This window comes from Schistocerca gregaria, unplaced genomic scaffold (genome assembly GCF_023897955.1).
Source record: "Schistocerca gregaria isolate iqSchGreg1 unplaced genomic scaffold, iqSchGreg1.2 ptg000892l, whole genome shotgun sequence".
Classification (NCBI taxonomy): Eukaryota; Metazoa; Arthropoda; class Insecta; order Orthoptera; family Acrididae; genus Schistocerca; species Schistocerca gregaria.
Genome location: NW_026062253.1, coordinates 53133 through 74958, shown reverse-complemented (window position 1 = coordinate 74958; position 21826 = coordinate 53133). Strand labels below are relative to the sequence as shown.

Below are 21826 nucleotides of genomic sequence, written 5' to 3'. Positions count from 1 at the left end.
ACTCTCACAGAATATTAGAACGGTTAAATCTAAGTGTTGCGTCCATTTTTCCATAGCATTCGTGCAGCGGCAGTCTTTTTTAGGTGACACCATCTTCAAAAAAATTCAAACTAGATATAACGTGACGTTGAGTTTTCTACGAGTGTCTGCTTTTATCTACAGCTTTCTTGCATGAACGATTTTACCAAATATGGCAACATCAACATTGGTATTCAAGGGAGACAAGGCTGCGCTCTAAATTACACCTTTGAGACGATGATATTGCCGTGGCTGTCGTTGGTCTTTCTGTGTGAAAGCTTACAATATGATCTTATTGGTTCTAATAGAAAAAATAATTATTTTGCCAAACTTTGGTTAGTTAGAATTATACACGGGTATTAACCGCTTTTGTAAATCAGCTTCTCTCCTACCAGCTAAAATGGATATACCTCGGCGCGAAAGGTACCCGCTTCGACAGATATCTCGTAATAAAAAAAAATCAATTTGTGTACTTATACCTCACATCTTATGTTAGGCCAAAACGTTCTAGGGAAGATCCGCGCTCACCTGCTCAAGGACACGTCAGGTCAAAGCATAATATAGAAATTTACCATCATTCTAGCTCCAGGTACATTTTTGGTGCACATACTTATTAGGGCGAGCGTGAGCAATACTCCTAACTTTTTTTCATTAAAAGGCCAGTGTCTAGTCATAAACACGGTGACCGTTCTGAGTCTTCTTCTAGTTATCAAAGTTCGTATATTAGTAGTACGAAGTCAAGTCCATACTACAGCACTTCTCATCAATCCTCTAATAGTCCACACCCCGAACATAGAACTGGTTCAAGCCGTAAACGTTCATCTTTAGATAGAGAGGTAGAAGATGAAGAGTTTAAGAAAAAAGTGGACATGCAGCTCAAACTTTTAGAAGAGTCTTCTGAGGAGCATTTGATGCAGAAAACGCAGGAGATACGCCACACGCTGAGAAAACTAAAGGCAGTTTATTCAAATGGAAATTCTGACGATAGTGCGAATAATATGAACAACGCAAACTCTGGTATGGGCAAGCAGGACGTAGTGGATGGAAATAAGGAAGAAGCAGTTGCATCAGGTGTCGACATTAAAAAATCAGAAGCTTTAGATACTGAAGGTTCTCAGCTAATTAATACAGGTGAAGAGAATGTGCACAGACCCACTGATGCTGACAGGCAGACATCATATCAACAAAAATGTGATGCTTCATTGTCTCATCGCCACAGCGATAAAGAACGAAAGGACCATGATTTGAATGAGACATCTAAGGCGAACGATAACCAAAATTTATCTGATCACCAGTCCCACTCATCCGCATCAAATAAAGTGCCATCAGCAAAGCACGTATCAAGCGCGATTCCGTATAGTTCTTTGTTTAACAAATTGGCGGTTAGAATAGGAGATGAAGATGATATGTTTTCTGAAAATTTTAAGGAAGATGACACCAAAAATTCTAATACAATTCTTCTAAACGCGAACAGCAGGTTCAGAGCTGTTGAACCGACAGATGACGACGAAGGTTACTATGAATTTTCGGCTGGAGAGACCTTGCATGGGTCGTATGAAGTACTTGGATATTATGGAAAGGGTGTGTATTCGAATGTAATTAAGGCTCGAGATATTTCCAAGTCTGTTCCTAATTCACCTGTGTACGTGGCGATTAAATTTTTGAGAAACAATCCTCATATGAAACGTGCTGGGCGTAAAGAAATAAAAATTATTCGCCGTCTAAACGATGCAGACCCAGAAGACAAATGTCATTGCCTGCGAATGATCACTTCCTTTGAGGAACGAGATCACTTGTGTTTGGTGTTCGAAGCATTGGACCTCAATCTAAGAGAGGTAGTCAAGAAATATGGACACAATGTTGGAATTTCTATCCAGGGCGTTCGTATTTATGCGTTTCAACTTTTTAAGGCGTTGGATTTGCTGAGGAAGAATAGCATCGTTCATGCTGACCTGAAACCGGACAACATTTTAGTAAGCGAAGATCGAACTAAAGTCAAACTGGGCGATTTCGGATCTGCGTTTGAGACGCAGGAATTTGAGTTAACAGCTAACCTTGTGTCCAGATTTTACCGGGCACCAGAAATTATACTTGGTATGATGTATCCATTCCAACTTGATATGTGGTCGATGGGATGCTGCCTTTACGAATTGGCTACTGGACGCTACTTACTACCATCCGAAAATGATAATCACCATCTAAAATTGATCATGGCTATCAAAGGACCGTTTTCTAAAAAAATGTTGCAGCTTTGTCACCCGAATTTCGTGGAGCAATACTTTGCAAATGACGGAACATTCTTGGAAAGAACACCCGACGCATTCAATCCCAACAAAGTCATTTTAAAGCATGTCGAAATACCTCAGAAATCAACCAGAATATTGGCTCTAGAAATTGAAGAGAGTTACGGGAGTATGATCAAAGCGGAAGACAAGGAATTGGTAAAAAGGCTAGCTGATTTAATCAATGAATGCTTGGCGTTAGACCCAAGACAGAGAATCACTCCAGAAAAAGCATTAAGGCATCCTTTTTTTTAAAAATCTCTTTCCATGTTTTTTTTATTTATGGCCCGTGTCGTTGTACCGGTAAATAGCAGATTAGATACATATATTTTCGTCATTTGTAGAATGTGCGTCTGAAATGTAACCAATATACGCACGCTTATTTCTGGTGAAATGATTTGTATAAACGAGGCGTATGAGAATGAAGGCGCTATATTTTGCGATGATGAGAAGTAGACCTTTATCTCTGGAGAAATGGATTATACGAACTGTTATAATAATCTTTGGGTTTATCATCATTATTGGTTTCGCTCAAGTAAACCAACTCTTGGATGTTATTCTCTGAATCGTGGATGGTTGCTTGGTTTTTCACAGGTAACGTTTGATAAAAAGGATTTGGATGCAATGCTTCTTTGACAGGCGACGGTGAAAACGGATTGTGTGAATAATCATGAAAATTGGGTCTATCAATGGTTGTTGTATCCACGTCTTTTATGAACGGAGCCATGTGATCTGGCGTATTTATAGTATCTTTTGACGTATTTGCGTATACAGGATTGATTGAGCTGTGAATATGTCTTCGTGGCTCAGATGCGATAAGATCTTCGAAAAGTGTTGGCTTGACTTCCGGTGGTCTTGACTGTGCCGGATAGTAGCAGCTTGACTTAGTAGAGTCTAGTTTCAATGATTGAAGAAATGGGCCTTCCTGCTGGATGGCGTTTCCTAACTGATTTTTCCATGCATCACCGCAGTTATCTTCGTGCATGCGATCTTGATGTCTCATAGGCGCGTTCGTCGGCAGTCGAAATGGGTTTTCGAAAGAAGAAAGTTGAGAGGTGTTTGAGGTATAGATATAGAAAGGGAAAGTGACATCTGACAGCAGATCAGGAATATTCTCTTGCCCGCCTTGTAGATGTTGATTTGAATGTAACGATTTCCAATCATCTGTGGTGTCGATTATGTTGCTGTTTATTTCGCGAGTAACATTCGGGTTTACTAGGATCTGCGTGTTTACACTATCTGACTTTACTGCTGTATCAAGGCCTGGACTAGCACAGTTATTCGAATAGTTGTTTAGAGATTTATCTGTGCTATCATTTTCGGATTTTGCAACGTTTGGCGGGTATTTTGATGTATTGAGTTCTGCTGGCTGATTTCCACTATTCGTCTCTTTTGCATCAAGCATAGGCTTCAGATCATTTGGTGTGTATGTTGTATTAAATCCGGATGGCTGATACCTACTATTCGTATTTCTCGCGTCAACTACAAGTCCCGTATTTTGGCCATTTTCAGTCAGATTATCGGATTCTACCACAGACGGGCTAGACTCGTAATGTGGTTTAATTGGATTCTGGCTAGTTTGATGAGCCATATCGCTGGGAGATGACCTGGGTACATCATGTTCATTATCTAATCTGTTGATGTGGTCTTGAAGCGATTTGATAAAATTCGCTTTAGGTCTTTGTATTTGAGGCAAGTCTTTCGCAAAATCAGAGACAATCGAATACAATGAAATCAAGCAGTCCGTCTCCTGGATGAAAAGAGTATAAATACTCAATACTTGTTTGGCATCTTCTTTATCCATCTCGAAGCACCGATCCACCAGCCTAAGAATGCCCTCATTAAGAATGAGGTACAAATCCAGACTATCTTTTATTAGGAGCGTGTACGCTGCTATGGACAGGGGGTGTTTAGTGACGTAGCCAGTACGCATTTTACAGTTCAGAAGAGTGTTGAATTGACATTGAATTTCAGGAATATATTTAAGACTATCTTTTATACTCAGATTCTTGCAGCAATCTAGCTTTCTATTAAACTGAAATCCAAGGTAACAGAAGCAACTTACTTGTTCCTCTAGGTGCTTGGAATATTTCCTTACGAAAATAGAGTAAATATGGCCTACAGTGATAGTAGAGGACAACAAAACTTCAATTCAAACATTTTTAGTGACATTGCATTTTCCAAGAAAGAAAAAAACACAAACTCATTAAAGGCGGGGCGATAAAAAACATCGTTAAATTTACACTGACAAACAATTTATGAACACCAACAAATTTAGCTAAAACTTTGAGTATTAGAAATTAAGAACTTGACTCGTGTTGAGCAAGACGCTCTGATTCAACACAGCACAAATCCGCACAGACTAGCCATATTGAATCTAGTGTCAAGTAGTAATTATATACAGAAAAAATCTTTGTGCAACGACCAACAAAAAAGATTCGACCAGATTCATTACATCACCCAAAATTCGTCTTTCGTCTTATATGAATAGAAACATGTACGACACAAATTTAAAACATCTCCTGAGTCTTTTTCTATGCTGCTTTACTATGGTAGCCATTGACCCCTTAATATAATTAATTTTGTTTGAACACATGCAAGAATTGTGGCCGATTTTGTCTCAGCTCAACTTTTCAACGAAGTACCCGCCACATCTGACACCAAACATACAAATTCAAAATAGGATACCTTGTGGAAGGGGTGATATTGAGAACTGTTTGAGATTGAACATTTGTACCGATCTAGTCTTTAGACATTCTATGAAAGCTGGACTTCCTTCTCTGAAGCAATGATGAATAATTATTAATGCTTTCAGGACGGCCTAGATATTGTGAGCAAAAGTAAGCCCTATAGATTTTAAAATCTAGGCAATCTATAGTATCGTGCATATCAAATTCTGATTTTTAAACTCAATTACTCAGATGTTTAATGATGACTTTTCTATCCCCACAGTTATGCAAACAATTTTCAGCTTTATCATCTAGTCTCATACGTGCCAACTGTTTTTCTCTAACCTCTTGCCCAGTGTTGATATGATATCAATGACGGCTTCTCTATTGAAAGTATTTATCGTGATAACTGTTGTTTCAAAAATCCTATAAGTAAAGGGTAATTTCCAATAATATGACCCCCACATATAAATTCTGGTACTGAGACTGTACCATAATGGCATATACTACAGCACCTACTTTTAATGTACTTCTCTTTCGAGGGTTTTGGTGTACTACGTGTAGCCTTGAGTATGACAACCTGAAGCGCCCTCCTAGAATATTTAAAGGACATCATTTACAAAACAGCACCCTTCGCGAGGGAATTAATAATATCCAACAGGCCAGTTGCAGCTGTCAACCAAATCAAACAGGCGCTATCTGGTGATGTTTAAATTATTTTTTTATATTTGGCCTCTTTTGTGTGCTCTTTGTTCATAAGTTTAACTATCGCGATACCAATATTTTTGTTCTATAAATACATTCCACAAAGCCTATGACTTATGCAAATAATTCTAAGTAAAAAAAATGGCCTTTTCTCTCAGTTTGCGAAGATATAGGCAATGTTTTATCAGCGCTACAGCGACAAATGGAAAACCCTTCATACAAAACTTGCATAGTATTTCTGTACATATATTTAATACAATTCTTCATAGCTAGTGCTGCCCGTCTAGTGCGCATTCCTTATGTCCTTCTCTTCCTACGCCTCGTCGGAACGCGATGAAATTCAAAAATACCTAGAGGCCCCGCTCAAATGGAAAAGATACGGTGTTTTCCTTTGGAGTACAGCTGTCTTTCTCCCATTTGTCTGCTTTGTCTCGGCAGCATATCTACTAGCCATCCCATTTATATTTATCCGCATCGCGTTAATCAATGCATCTATCTATACAAGTCTTGGCTTTACAATTAGAAGAAAAGTTGGCCTGTTTTTTATTGACATAACTGTCTTTTTTCTAGTGTTCATCTCACCTGAATTCATAAAGAGGTACTTACCAAAAACCTGGTTCCTAGTTAGTTAACACCAACTGTGCACATCTCATAGTTATGTAACTCAGAATGTCGTCTGCTATGTCGCTCTAAGTGAAAATAGATAAGACGGCTTTATTATGCAATAGAGCTGGCCTTCCTCTTCCACGAAGGAGATTGTTGATGTTTGATTCACAATTTTTGCTCAGATACTTACATCCCCTTGCTTACCGAACCGTTGCGTTACGGCTTCCTAGTAAAACCATAACGTATTTTTTAGACGTGTATCGGCAGCAGAGTGTGGACCTCTCAAATAAGTATCTTGCCTCTGAGTTGCAATAATCAGTGATAAATAGTTAAGAATGATGTGATCAAGGCTTTTATATTTTCTAACATCTGTCTTCCTATTTATCGTCTAATTGCTATTTGTGCATGTACATATAGTGCCAATTTGGGTTCCAACTTCCATTTTCAGGAATCTCTGATTTTGGATACTTTCAGCAAAATTCTTTGGGCTTTTATCTCTGCTTCACTGTACCATTTATATTCTAGAGCTTATTACCATTTGAATTTTACAACCGTCATTCAGCGAAGATTGGCACGAATTCGACTCGCATTTCCTTTGTCTATCCGCAGTTCAATTCAAATGTTAAAATGTCTGTTATCGTTACTGGCCATATTATTTCTAATCCGAATGTCTATTCCTCTTTGGTTACCTGTATTTAGTGGATCAGGAGACTTAAAAAAATACTATACCTTACATTATCAAAGAGCAGAAGAAGAGCACTTGGCTGATTCGCTAGGTCTTCCCAACTCAGATCATGTTTCAACATCTGATTTCAGATATCAATATCAACAAGATAGAGATCATGTTTTTTTACAGATCTTTAAGAATCCTTTATTTACTCTTATATATACGTTAATAAATCCAAGGGACCTCTCCATTTCTTTGGTTTTGGGCCGTCTCGTCGACATCTCAAGTACTGTGATTATTTTGGAGATGGTATGGCACATCGCCAGTATCGTTCATACTGAACACCTTTCTTTTGACCAGCTATTACCAATTGATCTACACTCTTCCAGAACAACTTGCACAACCCGGTCATCTAAAGCAGCCAACCGTCATGCCTTACTTCTGAACGCGTTATCTACCAAAAACTCTTTTATATTTTTGCATGCTTACCAAGATTTGTATCACTTGGCCTATCATCAGCAGGAAAGAAGACAGCTCTTTTATTCTGACTTGACCTGTACTTCGTGGCAAACGTTTGTTAATACATGCTGTAGCTATATTAATACTGTTTCTGATGAAATTTTTCAAACCTGCGAATACCTTGATCAGGGAGAACAGCCAACAGCAGCTTATTCATTTGTACTATCTACGATTCCTGTATTTATATACAAAATTTTAGGAACCATCGTCAAGCATTTACCAAGGAGGGATCCCACTTACTTTGAATCTCTATGCTTCGTTGTTCCATCTCATTCGCTGGCTCTGCAGCAGACTACTCTACTGTTTTGTATCGGCTCTATTGCCAAACTTACTTCAACATCGTTCAAAGAGGATGGATTAGGCTTGGTAGTCGCAAACAATACAATACCGGTCGTATTAAATTCTTTATTGACGCTTTTACAAGAAACAGAAACATACGTGCAGAAGATGATCCATGTTTTTGGCTCACCAACGCATCTATCCTTTAATTCTTGCATCCTTGGTGACCCTTTAACCCCTGATAAATTTTGTCATACGCTCATATCAGCCATTACAGAGGCTATATATGAAATAACTACCGTATTCTATGAATACTTGAAATGCTATAGCTTTAGCCCTGCCCAAGCACGTTTACTTAAAGAATTTCTTGATTTTACAAGATAAATAGTTTACGTTTTAATTTTTCTGTGTTTCCAACAACTATTCCTAGATTGATAGAGCGTATCCTGGATACTCCGTTATGGCTAACTGTGTTTTATGTAAATAGAGTTTGAAAATGTATTGTTGTCTATAGATCAAACTTCTATTTATTGCATCAGAGACTCAAACTTGCAAAATATTTTAATCTAGTACACATTTTTCAAATTTCAACAGTTTTGTTAAACACAATCTTTATTTCTTTTTCAATTCTTTTATCTGATACCCCCCTACCTGACTAGTAAAATGCACTTTGAAAAGCGTTATACGTCTTTGGAAAACCTCTGCCAGACAGAGGGATCCCTGCAGATCAATATGCATAATTGCATTGAGCAACTCGTGTCAACTTGTTATGACAGATCAAAATGTCAGGTGTTTTCAAAAGAGATGCAAAATTTTGAACATCTTTTTAAAAAATACCTATCATATCACAGGCAGGTTATCGATTGGGCATCTTTGAACCCTCCAGACAATAAGTTTATCATCCCTTTGCATGAACTTCCACAAGTAGTGGACTACAAAGAAATCGCTAACGAGTTATGCATATTGAAACTTAATGGTGGTTTGGGAACTACGATGGGATGTGTAGGGCCCAAATCGGCGATTGAAGTCCGAGACACCTATACGTTTTTGGATTTAAATGTAAAGCAAATTGAAGTATGTATATAGGCATCTAGTTCTATAGTATTTCTGTCTTGAATCCTCGCTAAAAGTCGATTCTGATTGACCTTTTCTTACTCTGGCTATCTCGGTATTTAGTATTTGAATGCTAGATACAACAGCGATGTCCCTTTGATCTTGATGAATTCTTTTAATACTCATGATGAGACGATTTCTATTTTGAACAAGTACAAGAAATCTTCTGCCAATATTTTGACGTTTAACCAGTCACGATATCCTAGGATATATAAAGATTCCTTGACGCCCATGCCACAGTCTTATGACGCTCCTGCGAGTGAATGGTACCCACCTGGACATGGCGATGTATTTCATTCTTTATATGATTCCGGTCTTTTACAAGTGTTGTTAGACAAGGGTAAGAAGTACCTGTTTATTTCGAACATCGATAATTTAGCAGCAACAGTTAATTTCAACATTTGCCATCATATGAAAGAGAGCGGCTCTGAATTTTTGATGGAGGTTACGGACAGGACTCGAGCAGATATCAAAGGGGGAACTCTAGTTGAATACAAGGGTCAGCTTAAATTACTAGAGATTGCGCAAGTTCCCGCAGAGCATATCAACGATTTTAAATCGATAAAAAGATTTAAAATTTTTAATACCAATAATTTATGGATATCTATAGAAGCCATCAAACGCGTAGTAGAATCTGGTGTCCTGAAGGATATTGACGTTATTTCTAACGTCAAGGAGATTAATGGTAAAAATTTTATCCAACTCGAGACAGCAGCTGGAGCAGCTATTCATTTTTTTAAAAATGCCCATGGAATTAATGTTCCTCGCGATCGTTTTTTGCCAGTGAAAAGTACTTCGGATCTATTGGTTGTTCAGTCTGACCTCTACAATTTGAGTCATGGGACTTTAACGATGAACCCCCTTCGACAGTTCGGTGGTGTGCCTATTGTGAAATTAGGTGCAGAATTTAAAAGCGTCAGCTCTTATAATCAACGATTTGCGGGTATCCCCAATATGCTTGAATTAGATCAGTTGACAGTTGCTGGTGATGTAGTATTTGGAACAAATATAATTCTTAAAGGAATTGTTATCATAGTTGCAAATCATGGTGCTAGAATTGATTTGCCAAGTGGATCTTTACTGGAAAACAAGGTTGTGACAGGAGAGTTGCACATTTTAGACCATTGAAAAGAACAGTTATTTTAATAAAGCTGTTTTTTCTATTTGGCGTTTTTTAACAGAATTTCTAACTTAAAGACGGAATTTTCCGTAGAAAGATATCGAAGTAGGTGATGTTTTGGTGTATGTAAACAATGTACAGGGGACGATCATCTAGCACTTAAATGTTTAAATTAAAAAATTGCGGGATCTCTAGCTGTTACAATGTACACAAATAATATACACCTGATATTTATATTATGTTTGATTTATACTAGTCTCTGCAATATTATTACAATTTTATACACGATGGTTAATAAGTACAAACGGACAGGAGATAACAACTAGTGTTTACTGGAATTTGCGTGGTCGCATTTATCTATGTAAACAATGTAATGTACAGTATGGAATATTTGTATGGATTTTGGCCGGGTATTCTAATTAAAATTGAACCAATGTTTGCGTTATAGAATCGCGAATTAAGAACCAGCTTATTAAACTCGTATGCTTTAACTGATAATATGAGCCCTTCAAGCCTAAGTAATATTAGCAAGTTAATTATTAAGTTCGTCCTTGAATATTTTGATTCTCAATTTAGGACTCCGACGGTTAGGTTAACTGGCCCTATCAGTGTACTGAATAGAGTTTTTTTAAAAACCACGATCATCAATAAGCATAACATGTAAAGTATACGTCTGTTACCTTAAAAATATATGTTTTACACGTTTGGAAGTATAGTATAAACTTGCTAATACTGCTATGAAATTTTGTGTGTTATTACTTTTTTTCATAGCACTCTCTAGTGGTGCAGTATATTACAGCTTGAGTCTGTTAATGCCTTAGCTACTGACTAAAGAATGAGTTTTTGTTGCAAATTTTAACCAAGAATTTTGGTATGAAATGCATTTATTAAAAAAAAATATAGAGACTAGAAGCAAAATGATAAATAAATATATCAACTTTTGTAAATAAAATATCTGACGTCAATAACTTGCGCTTATGCAATTAAGAGAGGGATGGATACACTAAGGTTGAACTCATTATGTTAGAACCTATTGCTAGTAGCTCCAAAACCACCCAGGTGACGTATGCGAAAATTTAGGATGCAGGCTTATTAAAAATGATACTCAGTTGAACTGAAATGAGTCAAGGAATGGGTCGATAGGTGAGAAAAATCTATGAAAAATGCAAATGCTAAGATCTGTAATAATTACTAGACCTGTAGTGATTACTTGTACTGAATTCAAGAAATTGAGATTTATGGCACTCTCTTACTAGATAATGCACACCCTCTTATATACTATGTGGTATTATTTAGTGTGTTGTCAGAAGTAGAACATAAAGAACATAAAATATAAACAAAAAATGATAGATGTATAATAAATATGAACAAATCAATAATATAAAATGAAAGCTGTTGGCATCAGTTATGTATATAATGCTACCTTTGTCTCCATTCAAACATTGCCCTTCTGTATCTATTTCTTATTGATCTATCCTTACTCTAGAAGGATATGCAGTTATTGATGTTGTATATGTACTACATCTAATCACCTTCAGTCCAGTCTGTAAGAACGCATGCTGAGGCTTGTCTTTGAATAGTAAAGAAAATAAATCGATTGCATTATTTGCTTTGATGATCATCCAGTCTGATTTGATCTAAACTTTTTCGATCGCTGCTAGATAAAGCATAAACCGCTGTATTGAGATTCATCTCACGATGCGCTGACGAAAAAAATAACTAAAAAAACACTATAGCTCACCCATATATACCTTCCACTGCTGTCAAGTTATTTCCCATTTTAAAAAATGATGTGTTTCTATAGTAAGCATCCAATCATGCCCTTGCGATCATTACTAGCTCGATAATCAACCAAAGTTTAGTACAAATGAACAATAAAATTAGTGAGCAGTTCAAGTCGTTTCAGCCTGTATCTGGTAAGCGTGTCTGTAGGAATAGCAATAATTATTACAACCAGTTACATTAGCATGTGAAATATATATGCATAATAGGTTGGAAAAGCTATAATCCAGTCTAGTAACAAACTAAAATTATCTGCAGCAACCTTTTATATTAAGAGTTCAATTTGTGTATTTGTATATTATTGCCCAAATTATTTACAGTGCTAATGAATTCAGAATATTTATAAATCGACCTTCGTAAATTCTCTATATACTTAATTCGAATTCACCTTTATGTTTCTAGTTTGCTGCATAATGCACAGACGTATTCGCGTAAATTCATTATAAAATATATGTACTGATAAAATACCGCTTCTGGAACACAGATGTTGATATCTAATTCGAAAGTCGGAGTAGTCAGTGTATGTTTCAATCTCCGCCGGACATGTATTAGATGGTACAAAAACGACAAAAAAACTGTCTACTTCAGCGCAAGTTTTTGTGCCAGGTGATCAGGTGATTAATTATAAAAAAAAGTGAAAGAACTATAGTTTTTTTTTCTCTTTATTTGATTGATTGAGCACGATTTCTATATCTTCAAGAAAAATAAACATGCCACTATTTCTTTTTCGCCAAAGGGCGCTACAATTGAGTTTAGAGTACATTGATTTAAAGTGGTTGTGCGACCTCTTTACAAGGAATAGAAAAGCTATTTAAATTAGTGTTCCTCTGAAAATAAATAGTTTTATTTGTTCCTAGCGCAGCCCGTATGCAGACAAATCTATCACAATAAACGGGTTTACTTCATTAGAACTAAAAATTTAAGACTCGTCTAGTTCCAAGTCAATCTGATTCGTCAAAGAGGGATTAGATGCAGCTCCCTTCGTGGGTTCAAATTTTATATCCAAGTTTTCCAAAAGTATATGAATGCAATAGTACCTATAACTATCAAAGTTCCCGTTATACCAAAAAAAGGCAGATACCCGGGTGTTTCCTGAAATGGGACATAGACATTCATGCCCCATAACGACGCGACAAATGTCAAAGGTAATATGACAGTAGCCATCGCGCTGAATTTTTTCATGACATCGTTCTGTTCATTGGCAGTCATGTTAATTTCAATAGAAACTTTGGCCAGATAAGTGTGAGTCAGGTGAGCTACTGTTTCTCTCGCTTGCTCTAAGTTCGACAACATAAACGAGACATGGTCCAGAATGTCTCGAATATATACGTTAGTAGAGTGTGCTTCTTTATGGAACCCACCGGATTCAAGTAAGGACAAAGATGAACCAAATGCATTCTTTGACAGATTGAAGAGGCGATCTCTCCCTGTAGTCTCTGGTATTTGTCCAAACCCCTTCTGCCCACCGCCACCTTTCCAAGACGTTCTTCCGACCATCGAGCTCAGAATTTCTTGTTTACGAACCAGCTTGGTTCGCAAATTAAAAGTCTGTTTTTGACAGGCACTAATACGCCTCAAGAGATCCGTTTGTTCTTGCGAATCAAGTAAAAGTATCAGTTCATCTATAAAATTTGCCTCCATAACACACCTTTCAACCAGTGAAAAGAACTCATCCACTATCGCATCAAGAATAAGGTACGTAATCCAAGCCGGACTAACAATGTCGCAGCACTCAGATACGAGTAGTTGACTTTTCTCATGGTCGGCTGAAACAGATTGAGAGTTCTTTGAGTGTTGTATTATATTATTAATCGTTGGACGCAGGTAGTAGACATAACCATTGTGGAGAGAAAAGACGACAGGAGCCGTAAAAAGGAGGATAATATGAACGTTAACGGTCGCAATAATGTTGGTCTCTGGAACGAGGTAGCACTCACTAAAGCAAATAAATCTACATAGGTTTTGATAGATGTTATTGTTTGCAAAAAGCTGTTTTACGCCCCATACAAAAAAATCCGTACTGATAATTTTCGAATGTCTCAATTTTTTCATGATCGCATTCGCTGTCAGATAGGCAATCTTCAATTGTCAATGGATGAATAGAGAAAGCGTCTGCTATAGTTGTCATCGAGCACTCAGAAGGGTACTGAATATCAAACCAGCTTGGCGCTACGTAAGTTGATGATGGTTGTCCCAATGAAGAATCTTCTTTTAGTTCTGATGAATCGGAAAACTTTTGCACATCTGATGCATCCAGTGATTGTCTGTATGGTTCTAGGTTTTTTTTTAGGTATTCGGGTTTCAAGTAACTCCTCCGTTCACCTGAACGACAAAAAATAATTCGTTCTTCTTTTTCCTTGAACTGGTTATCGTAATTTTTGAAGACGTTGCTTATAGATTGACTGGACGTAGTATCTAGAAGAAGATAAGTTTTAGTAATTTTACATATTACACATGTCTTGCCATCTAGAAACTAGTGCATTATTAATTATTTTGAGCATTACCTGAAATGTCATCTTCTGAAAGATTGAGATCCGAACCTAGTGAATTCTTTTTAGACTCCATATTTAATAGACCCCAATTCATGTTGTCGCTTTGGTTCGACGGTATCTCATTTGAATGCGGGTAAAAGTTTACTATACCGTAATTATCTGAATTCGACTTACTAGGTTAATTAGTGTCAGCATTAGAGATGTATTGTACAGGTAGAAGCTATAGTGTAGGCAATTACGAATAAATAAGTATTTGAAAGAAAACACATTTTTTATTCTTTATTTAGCTAGCATATCAATAATAGGTGTAAATTCTTACCTTTATGATATACCTTTCAGAAGAGTATAAGGGGCTAAATTACTTTTATGCATTTATACACATATATATATATGTATATATTTTCCACACACTTGCTATATATCTGTCACGTACTATACGACATATTTCTGTCACATACTTACAGTATAAAATATGTTTGTTATCTCATACGCAGAGGGGACGAAGCATAGGGATGTAACAAAAACACCGTCTGAATATTGCCGGTATATAAATGCATATAACCGCTGTACACGCAGTACACAATAATACAGGAACCGACGCGTCTTATGTGTATATCTTAAAAAGGGAAAACAGAAAGCTTAAGTTATTTTTGAAACTTGACGCTTTTTAATATTGTCGTCGCCTAGACGCGCTCAACGTGACTCACTTTCACTTCGTATTCGCCATGATGTATTTATAACTATGTATTCAACTTGATGGGGCTGCGTTTCGCTAATTTAACTAGATCTGCACGGGCAAAGTTCTCGTTTGGCAGGGCAAAGTCTATAAAGCGGCTTCACCACATTCCTCCTAACAAGGACCCATTAGCTGAATCTCTAGATGGATACGCTTTGTTCTGCGAGCACACCATCGTTTGAAATTGAGTTCCTGAAATCGAAGTAGGCGCTATTCCTATCACCTTTGACAACCAGCACTTGCTCAAAAGCGAACACTCTTCTTTTAGAATGAAAGAGCTGCCGATCTTGTGTTAGCGATTTTCGAGAGACTCGCGGAGGCTCTAGAGGGGGCACTTTTTTGGACAGTATTTTGTGTTCAAAAGATCAAATAGTCAAAGAGTGTGAAGCTGTGGGAAGTTCTGTTTCATTCAGAGGAATTCGAATACAGAATGATTTCCATTGTTCTCGGTCTGAGCGCGCGTTTATCCTATATGAGAGATGAACGCATAGAGGTATACATATATATGTATATATTGGCTGACGTTTAGTTGAGATGCCATGTTTCGAGATTTTTGTGTCTCAGACTGCCACCATGCAAAGCTCTACCGGAATAGAAAAAGGGGGGTCCAGCTTTTCGCTGAACCGAGCAAGGGTACTTCAGGGCTATCGAACGTCAGGACGGACGCGATGACGATAGAATTTACAAAATTTTGGTTCGTATCCAGTTTAAGTCACGGATCCTATCTACGATGCACCTATTGTTCCTGAACCACCAGTTGAGCCTTCGAGAAGAAATGTCGTACTCATCCGTGGTCTGAATGATTCGGATGCTGAGTGGCGGCTATCCACCGCACAATAAGCTCAAAGGACCGTTTCTAGTGTAAAGTTCATTCTTCCTAATGCATACGCATTTGCATTCGCGCTTCTGGTCCTTTTACGACAACGAGAAGCTGAGTCTCTAACGCCTAGACCAAGGAAGCCTGTAATCATGGACATAAATATGGTCATGCCATCTTGGTAAGACACTCTCGCTATAGAAGATAAAGCCAAACAAGAATTCAACGGGTTGGAAAAATTCAAAGCTTGTTGTACTGTAACCGTCAAATTGTTAAGACTTGTCAAAAACCGTTTTTATGACGTCCTTCTCTCATTCTCCATGGATGATGGATTCTGCCGAGTTCTATCGCACATTGTAGCTGATTTATTCTGGCGTTCAGTCTGAAAAAATTGTCCCAATGGACTTCAGTCAAGGCGGAGTTTGCTCTTTATACAGTGTATAAAACATTGATAAACACAGAAAATACGCACTTCTAACGTGCTTACCTGACTCCATCCGGCCAGCCGGATGTTCGTGTCCCTATAAATTTGGCAGCATTGTGTGTATCTCAGGATATCTTCTCCTCGCAGAAAGATTCCACGAAAGACTGGACAAAACAAATATCAACACACCTTCTTTGCTGTGCCATGGACTGGACGGTACGTGGTGACCGTACCCGCCTCTAAGACAAACCTATCTCTTATCTCCCTTACAGTGATACCCAGATGGTACCATTAAGGCTTGCTAGTCCAGAGAAAGCTCCGAAATTCTCAAAAATGCAGGAATTCTAGGCAAGTTGCGAGTCTATAAGAGTACTTTTTTTTGCTCATGATTTTTTACTATACACGCTGACTGTTAGAACATATCTTGGCTACTTAACGTCATAGAACGAAATCAATCACGTTGTTAGCTGGTTACAAAATCAGGTAAAACCCTGATCTATGTATGAACATACATAAAAAAGAGTATGTATATCTTATCTAAACAGTTACCAATGATCCTATATCATCATGTCAACAAAAATATATACTAAAACATCATTGTATATATATGAGTTCAGTTATTATTATGATATATTAGTATCATGAATCAAAAATCGTATATGATGATCTATCTGTACTAATATAATATTGTTGATAAAAAAACGATATACAATTGTGATAAACTGTGTTAATATAGCAGTATAGTCTTGTATAGATATTATATTATTGTTATGGAAATGAATAAATTATAATATGAAAATAACTAATATATCTCTGTACAAGTATATGATATTATAAACTCGGAATTATATCAAGTGATATATTAATATATACAATAATATAAGTATGTTATGTCGTTATAGACAATGTTAATCATAATATTGTTTACATCAAAACAATTAATAATTTTTGTATATAATGGTTATTGATAAAAATGAATGACGATAAAACTATATAGAGAGCATTGACAAACAAAGCAAAATAGATATATGGTAGCAGACTATGTTATACGTTATATGATGTATATATGTGTATATGTATGTATGTATATATATATATGAATATTATGGTTATAGAGTATGTTAAATTTAAATATATATACTAGCATATAAATAGTAGAAGGGTAAATACAATAAATGAGAATAATAAACATAAATAAATGGTATGATATATGGATATTAAAATAGCAACTTGTGTGTCTAGATAATAAGCAAAATATAGAAACTAGAAAGATTGGAGATATATATATATACACGTATGACATAGATATGATAATGATAAAATATACTTAGGTTATCAAATCTATATATAGGGTGGTAATAGAAATAAAGACTAATTACTAAATATGTCCATATTTTATTAACTGTTAAGGCCATTAAAAATAAAGAGTTTTATAATTAATTATATTATTGACATAATAATAATAATAATAATAGATGACATGAAATATGGTCGATTTGGATGTGATGGCAATGATATAAAAATTACAGGGCCTTTATTTACTCTGAACCTGTTTGAACAAAATAAAATGATAATAGATAAATGCCATGTTGCTAAATACCAAGTTATTATTTAATAAATTAACTAAAATAGAAAACAATACGCGTTAAGTATATATAACGTATAATAATAGGAAAACTAATATAATATTATCAGATACATATATTGGGTTTAGAATAATAGTATGATAAACTGCAAAAATAAGAACAAGGGAAATAAAATATACTAGATAAATATGAGAACGAAGATGTGATGATAATTGATAGTATAGTGAAATTTTGGGGACACAATATTAGAGAAAAGGCTCGATTAAAATAATCGATAGTTTGATCAAAATTGGATATGGTAGCAACATATAGGGCTGTACTATAAATTAGACAAAATCTGTTATCTTTATAAAGTGGGAGATATGCCTAGAGTGATTGGATGACTCTATGATCTCAACAAAATTATATTCTATATTTATGTTAAAATTGTACTCAACAAGCAATTCTAACATATCAATTAGACAAAGGATCGACTCAATAGACCTGTTGTTTAAAAACCAATACTATCCTATTAGATGTCTGTGCATAACTGCTATAGATGCAAAATTTACATAACTATGTGTGGAAAAAGAACTGGACAACTCAATCAATCTGAGTACTTATAAAAGAGAAGGTTCCAATTCAAGAACTTTAACTGTAGAAGGACTAAAAAACATATCGGAAAATTGGTTAGGTTATCTGAAAACAAAGCCCAATCATAATAATAATGATAACGGTGATAATGAATATAAAAAACAAAAAACACAAGCATATAAATTACATGTGGCATATTGTCGTTAGATATATCAAAAAAAATGAAATAGACGGCTATATCAGAAACAGGGACTGATACTTATCAAACTGTTATAAAGAAGGGCCAAAAAAATATTGTAATAACTGCTATAGTGTAAAAACCAATATAACTCAAGCAAATATAAGTATGATGGCTACCAGCAATACGGGCGATACAAAAAAAAATCTAGATAATATAGCGTGTATGGTTGGAGAACAATTATATAGTTTTTATAAACTATATCTAGAAGACGAAGAAAAAATACAAAAAATGCTTGCATATATCTATGTAAATAGAAAAATATTTTGTGGATTAATTGAATCAACTATCCAATCTAAATTGTATTATTGATACATTGAAAATCACTAATGGTGATATATCATTGATAAGTTGTGCAAATATCAAAGGTGGTATTGTGAATATTAGCGAACTGAGATGTGATCTGCTTGTATTATCAACTTATCTAATTGAAGTGTATAATCCAAGTAGAGTGTAATTGTAGCACCAGTATTCTCTAGTTTTTCAGAAGTAGAATACTTGATAGATATGATAGGAATTGACAGTGCAATGCTAAAAACAATACAAGCTACGAATGCAGTACTGAATATATGCCTAGTAGACTAGCATTGGTAAAAATTAAGAAGCTAAAACTAATGCTGACATATAATGTGATAGTTTTCATACTAAATAAATAACATACAAACAGCACATCTGGTAGTAGGAGATGGTGAACTTATGTGGGAGGGCGTATGTATCAGATATACAACTAATAACATAAGTGTGGACACATACATGATACCAGTATTATTTGTAATGATATTGAAGAATATATTGGTAATAACGTTTAGATGTGTACCAAGATTAAAATATAGAATATTATCAATTCTGGTACCTAATACGGAAGAAATAGTATTTATGACGATTAAAACATAAGATTAGATAATAAATGTATTAATATATATAATAATAGTGTATATAATACAAATGTCTAAAAGAACTAATTAATGGATTGTATGCTATAAAATATATCATATAAGTTGAATAAAACACCAAATATCTAATTGTAGCAATCTAGAGATAACGCATGTAATAAAATACATATACAAATCAGTATAGATCCTAAATAATAACACATAGATTATATAATGGTATAAGCTATAATAATATCAAAACTATACCAGATTACATATCAATGATCTATAACACCTAAGATATTGTATATGTGTATATATAGAGATAATAATTTAGATATAGAAAATCTAATAATATAGTATTAATACTATTATAGTATAGTTTGGTTTACACACGTTATTGAAGCAGCTAATCAGAGTATGTAATAATAACAATATTAAATAAAACTAACAAATATATATATATAGAAGATGTATACGTATATAATTTAGTATATCAAATCAAAAACTAATATATAATACAAACTAAATAACATATATAATTTTTTAAGGAAGGATGGTAATATTGCAACAATAGGAATTAATCTGGATCATTTTAGAAAGAGAACATATTCAATACATGTATGAATGAATATTTATCGAATAAAAATAATAATATTAATATAAAATATTATCAAATAAATAATATAATTTGCACAAAGGGTCAAGTGCTTTACATACAAAGTAATGAAATGTATTCTAGATAATACCAAATATTATATTGAATATGTATTAATTAATATGTGCATATGTGATATATTTATCAGATGATAAGTTTGTACATATTATTTGATACCGCATCATTCCATTACAGTATATTTGAATGGGATGAATATAATATTAAATATGAACAACTGAAAGTGCTGTACTCAATAATAAAATACATAATGATAAGGCTCAATAACAATAGCATATACACGTGATTTCTGTAAATAATATAAAATAAATAGGCTATTAAAATATATATACCAACCATAGTAACATTGTACATAATAGTTGATAATAATATTGATTGATACAAATATAGAGATTTGTCAGAATCAAAAATAAAAGGAAATATAACGTAATATTATCAATCAGTCTTAAATGTATGCACGATTTAACAATAAACAACGATGATAATAAATAACAATAAGTAATAACATATCTACGACACATAATTTTATGTGATACTGTCAATACACTCTAGGAGACATATCTGATAAAGTACATGGTTATATAGAATTTATGTATGTATACTATATATAAGAAATAAAACGTAATTAGTAATAACAATAATGGTATATCATATATCAAATAGTAATATAAAAGCTATTATAATAATAAAAACTGCAAAAAAAATGAACTATGCTATGTATATTATTATAATATATATATATATGTATAATAAAACAAAAAAGTGATACTAATATACATGTAACACTAAGTGTATTATAAAATACAATAAACAAAGGGTAACGTGACAATAGAATGGGATAGTATGATAATGAGTGATACTAGGATAAGACGGGATAATAGAAAAGAGGGTGTATATATATGCATGATATGATGTGATAAAGAGTGTGTAGATAGTATGATGTGATAAAGAGTGTGTGGATAGTATGGTGTGATAAAGAGTATGTGAATGTATGAGTAATGTGATGCAATAAAATGCGTGGGTAGTATGATAGAGGTCATGAATGTGTGAGATGATAGATAAACAATTAGAAGAATGTGTATGGAATAGTAAGATGAAGAGTTTGTGAATAGTACGATGGAGAAAAGTAGAGGTGGATAGTATGGTATGGCGAAGAGGTTGTATAGATATATATCGATATTATAGAAAACTATATCTATAGATATTAATTAGAGAATATTCATCGATATATAAGTAAATATAAGATCAAAATATAGAAAAGAGTATATATAAGTGTATGTAAGTATAATATAGTGGATCTATACATTTTTACTTTACTTCTGAGATTTGCCAAGAATGGCTTGTTGCTGTTTCTGAGTGAACTATTCGTAGTTGTTCAGCAAAATGTAGAGCCATGTCAAACCTTGGTCGAGACACGTTATAGCGTCTTACACTGAGGAATTCATACTCAGTATTTCAAATGTCATTGGAAAGGATGTCTGTCAACTACAAACATTAAAAAGTTGTATGCCAGAGCCGTATGCTACAATGAATTCCAAAAGAAACAATTTTATATCGCTCGTAAAAGCTAGTAACAATGGCATATAGCATATATATATATGTGCATGTGCACGGGTATATGCGGGTTATGTCTGACTTAAGAGATGCTTGTA

General features: G+C 34.7%; 5 protein-coding genes across 8 annotated transcripts; 3 read left to right on the top strand and 2 right to left on the bottom strand.

Moving 5' to 3' along the window:
• Positions 1-7: 7 nt before the first annotated feature.
• On the top strand, positions 8-3463 carry LOC126324753 (uncharacterized). 3 transcript variants are annotated; one of them, XM_049995101.1, is made up of 3 exons: positions 8-441; positions 515-607; positions 677-3463. In XM_049995101.1, exons 1-3 carry the CDS (start codon positions 419-421, stop codon positions 2553-2555), a joined length of 1995 nt encoding a protein of 664 aa, XP_049851058.1. In that variant the 5' UTR covers positions 8-418; the 3' UTR covers positions 2556-3463. The 3 variants fall into 3 exon arrangements, with proteins under 3 accessions (XP_049851058.1, XP_049851059.1, XP_049851060.1); XM_049995102.1 differs by lacking the exon at positions 8-441 and having other exon boundaries at positions 577-607; positions 677-732; positions 797-2555; XM_049995103.1 differs by lacking the exons at positions 8-441; positions 515-607 and having other exon boundaries at positions 675-747; positions 815-2555.
• LOC126324752 (uncharacterized) lies at positions 2546-5736 on the bottom strand. The gene is made up of 4 exons (XM_049995100.1): positions 5489-5736; positions 5293-5378; positions 4989-5121; positions 2546-4445 (listed from the first exon to the last, which is right to left on the bottom strand). Exons 1-4 carry the CDS (start codon positions 5583-5585, stop codon positions 2761-2763), a joined length of 2001 nt encoding a protein of 666 aa, XP_049851057.1. The 5' UTR covers positions 5586-5736; the 3' UTR covers positions 2546-2760.
• A 94-nt stretch (positions 5737-5830) lies between these two features.
• Positions 5831-8265, top strand: LOC126324754 (uncharacterized). Of its 2 annotated transcripts, none has more exons than XM_049995104.1 (2): positions 5831-6272; positions 6698-8265. In XM_049995104.1, the coding sequence occupies exons 1-2, from the start codon at positions 5974-5976 to the stop codon at positions 8127-8129; spliced, it is 1731 nt and encodes a 576-aa protein (XP_049851061.1). In that variant the 5' UTR covers positions 5831-5973; the 3' UTR covers positions 8130-8265. The 2 variants fall into 2 exon arrangements, with proteins under 2 accessions (XP_049851061.1, XP_049851062.1); XM_049995105.1 differs by having other exon boundaries at positions 5966-6272; positions 6755-8154.
• Positions 8266-8362: 97 nt separating this feature from the next.
• On the top strand, positions 8363-10031 carry LOC126324744 (UTP--glucose-1-phosphate uridylyltransferase 2-like). Its single transcript, XM_049995091.1, has 2 exons — positions 8363-8819; positions 8922-10031. The coding sequence occupies exons 1-2, from the start codon at positions 8409-8411 to the stop codon at positions 9984-9986; spliced, it is 1476 nt and encodes a 491-aa protein (XP_049851048.1). The 5' UTR covers positions 8363-8408; the 3' UTR covers positions 9987-10031.
• A 2378-nt stretch (positions 10032-12409) lies between these two features.
• On the bottom strand, positions 12410-14893 carry LOC126324745 (uncharacterized). The gene is made up of 4 exons (XM_049995092.1): positions 14686-14893; positions 14265-14411; positions 13782-14175; positions 12410-13711 (listed from the first exon to the last, which is right to left on the bottom strand). Exons 1-4 carry the CDS (start codon positions 14693-14695, stop codon positions 12757-12759), a joined length of 1506 nt encoding a protein of 501 aa, XP_049851049.1. The 5' UTR covers positions 14696-14893; the 3' UTR covers positions 12410-12756.
• Positions 14894-21826: the final 6933 nt, after the last annotated feature.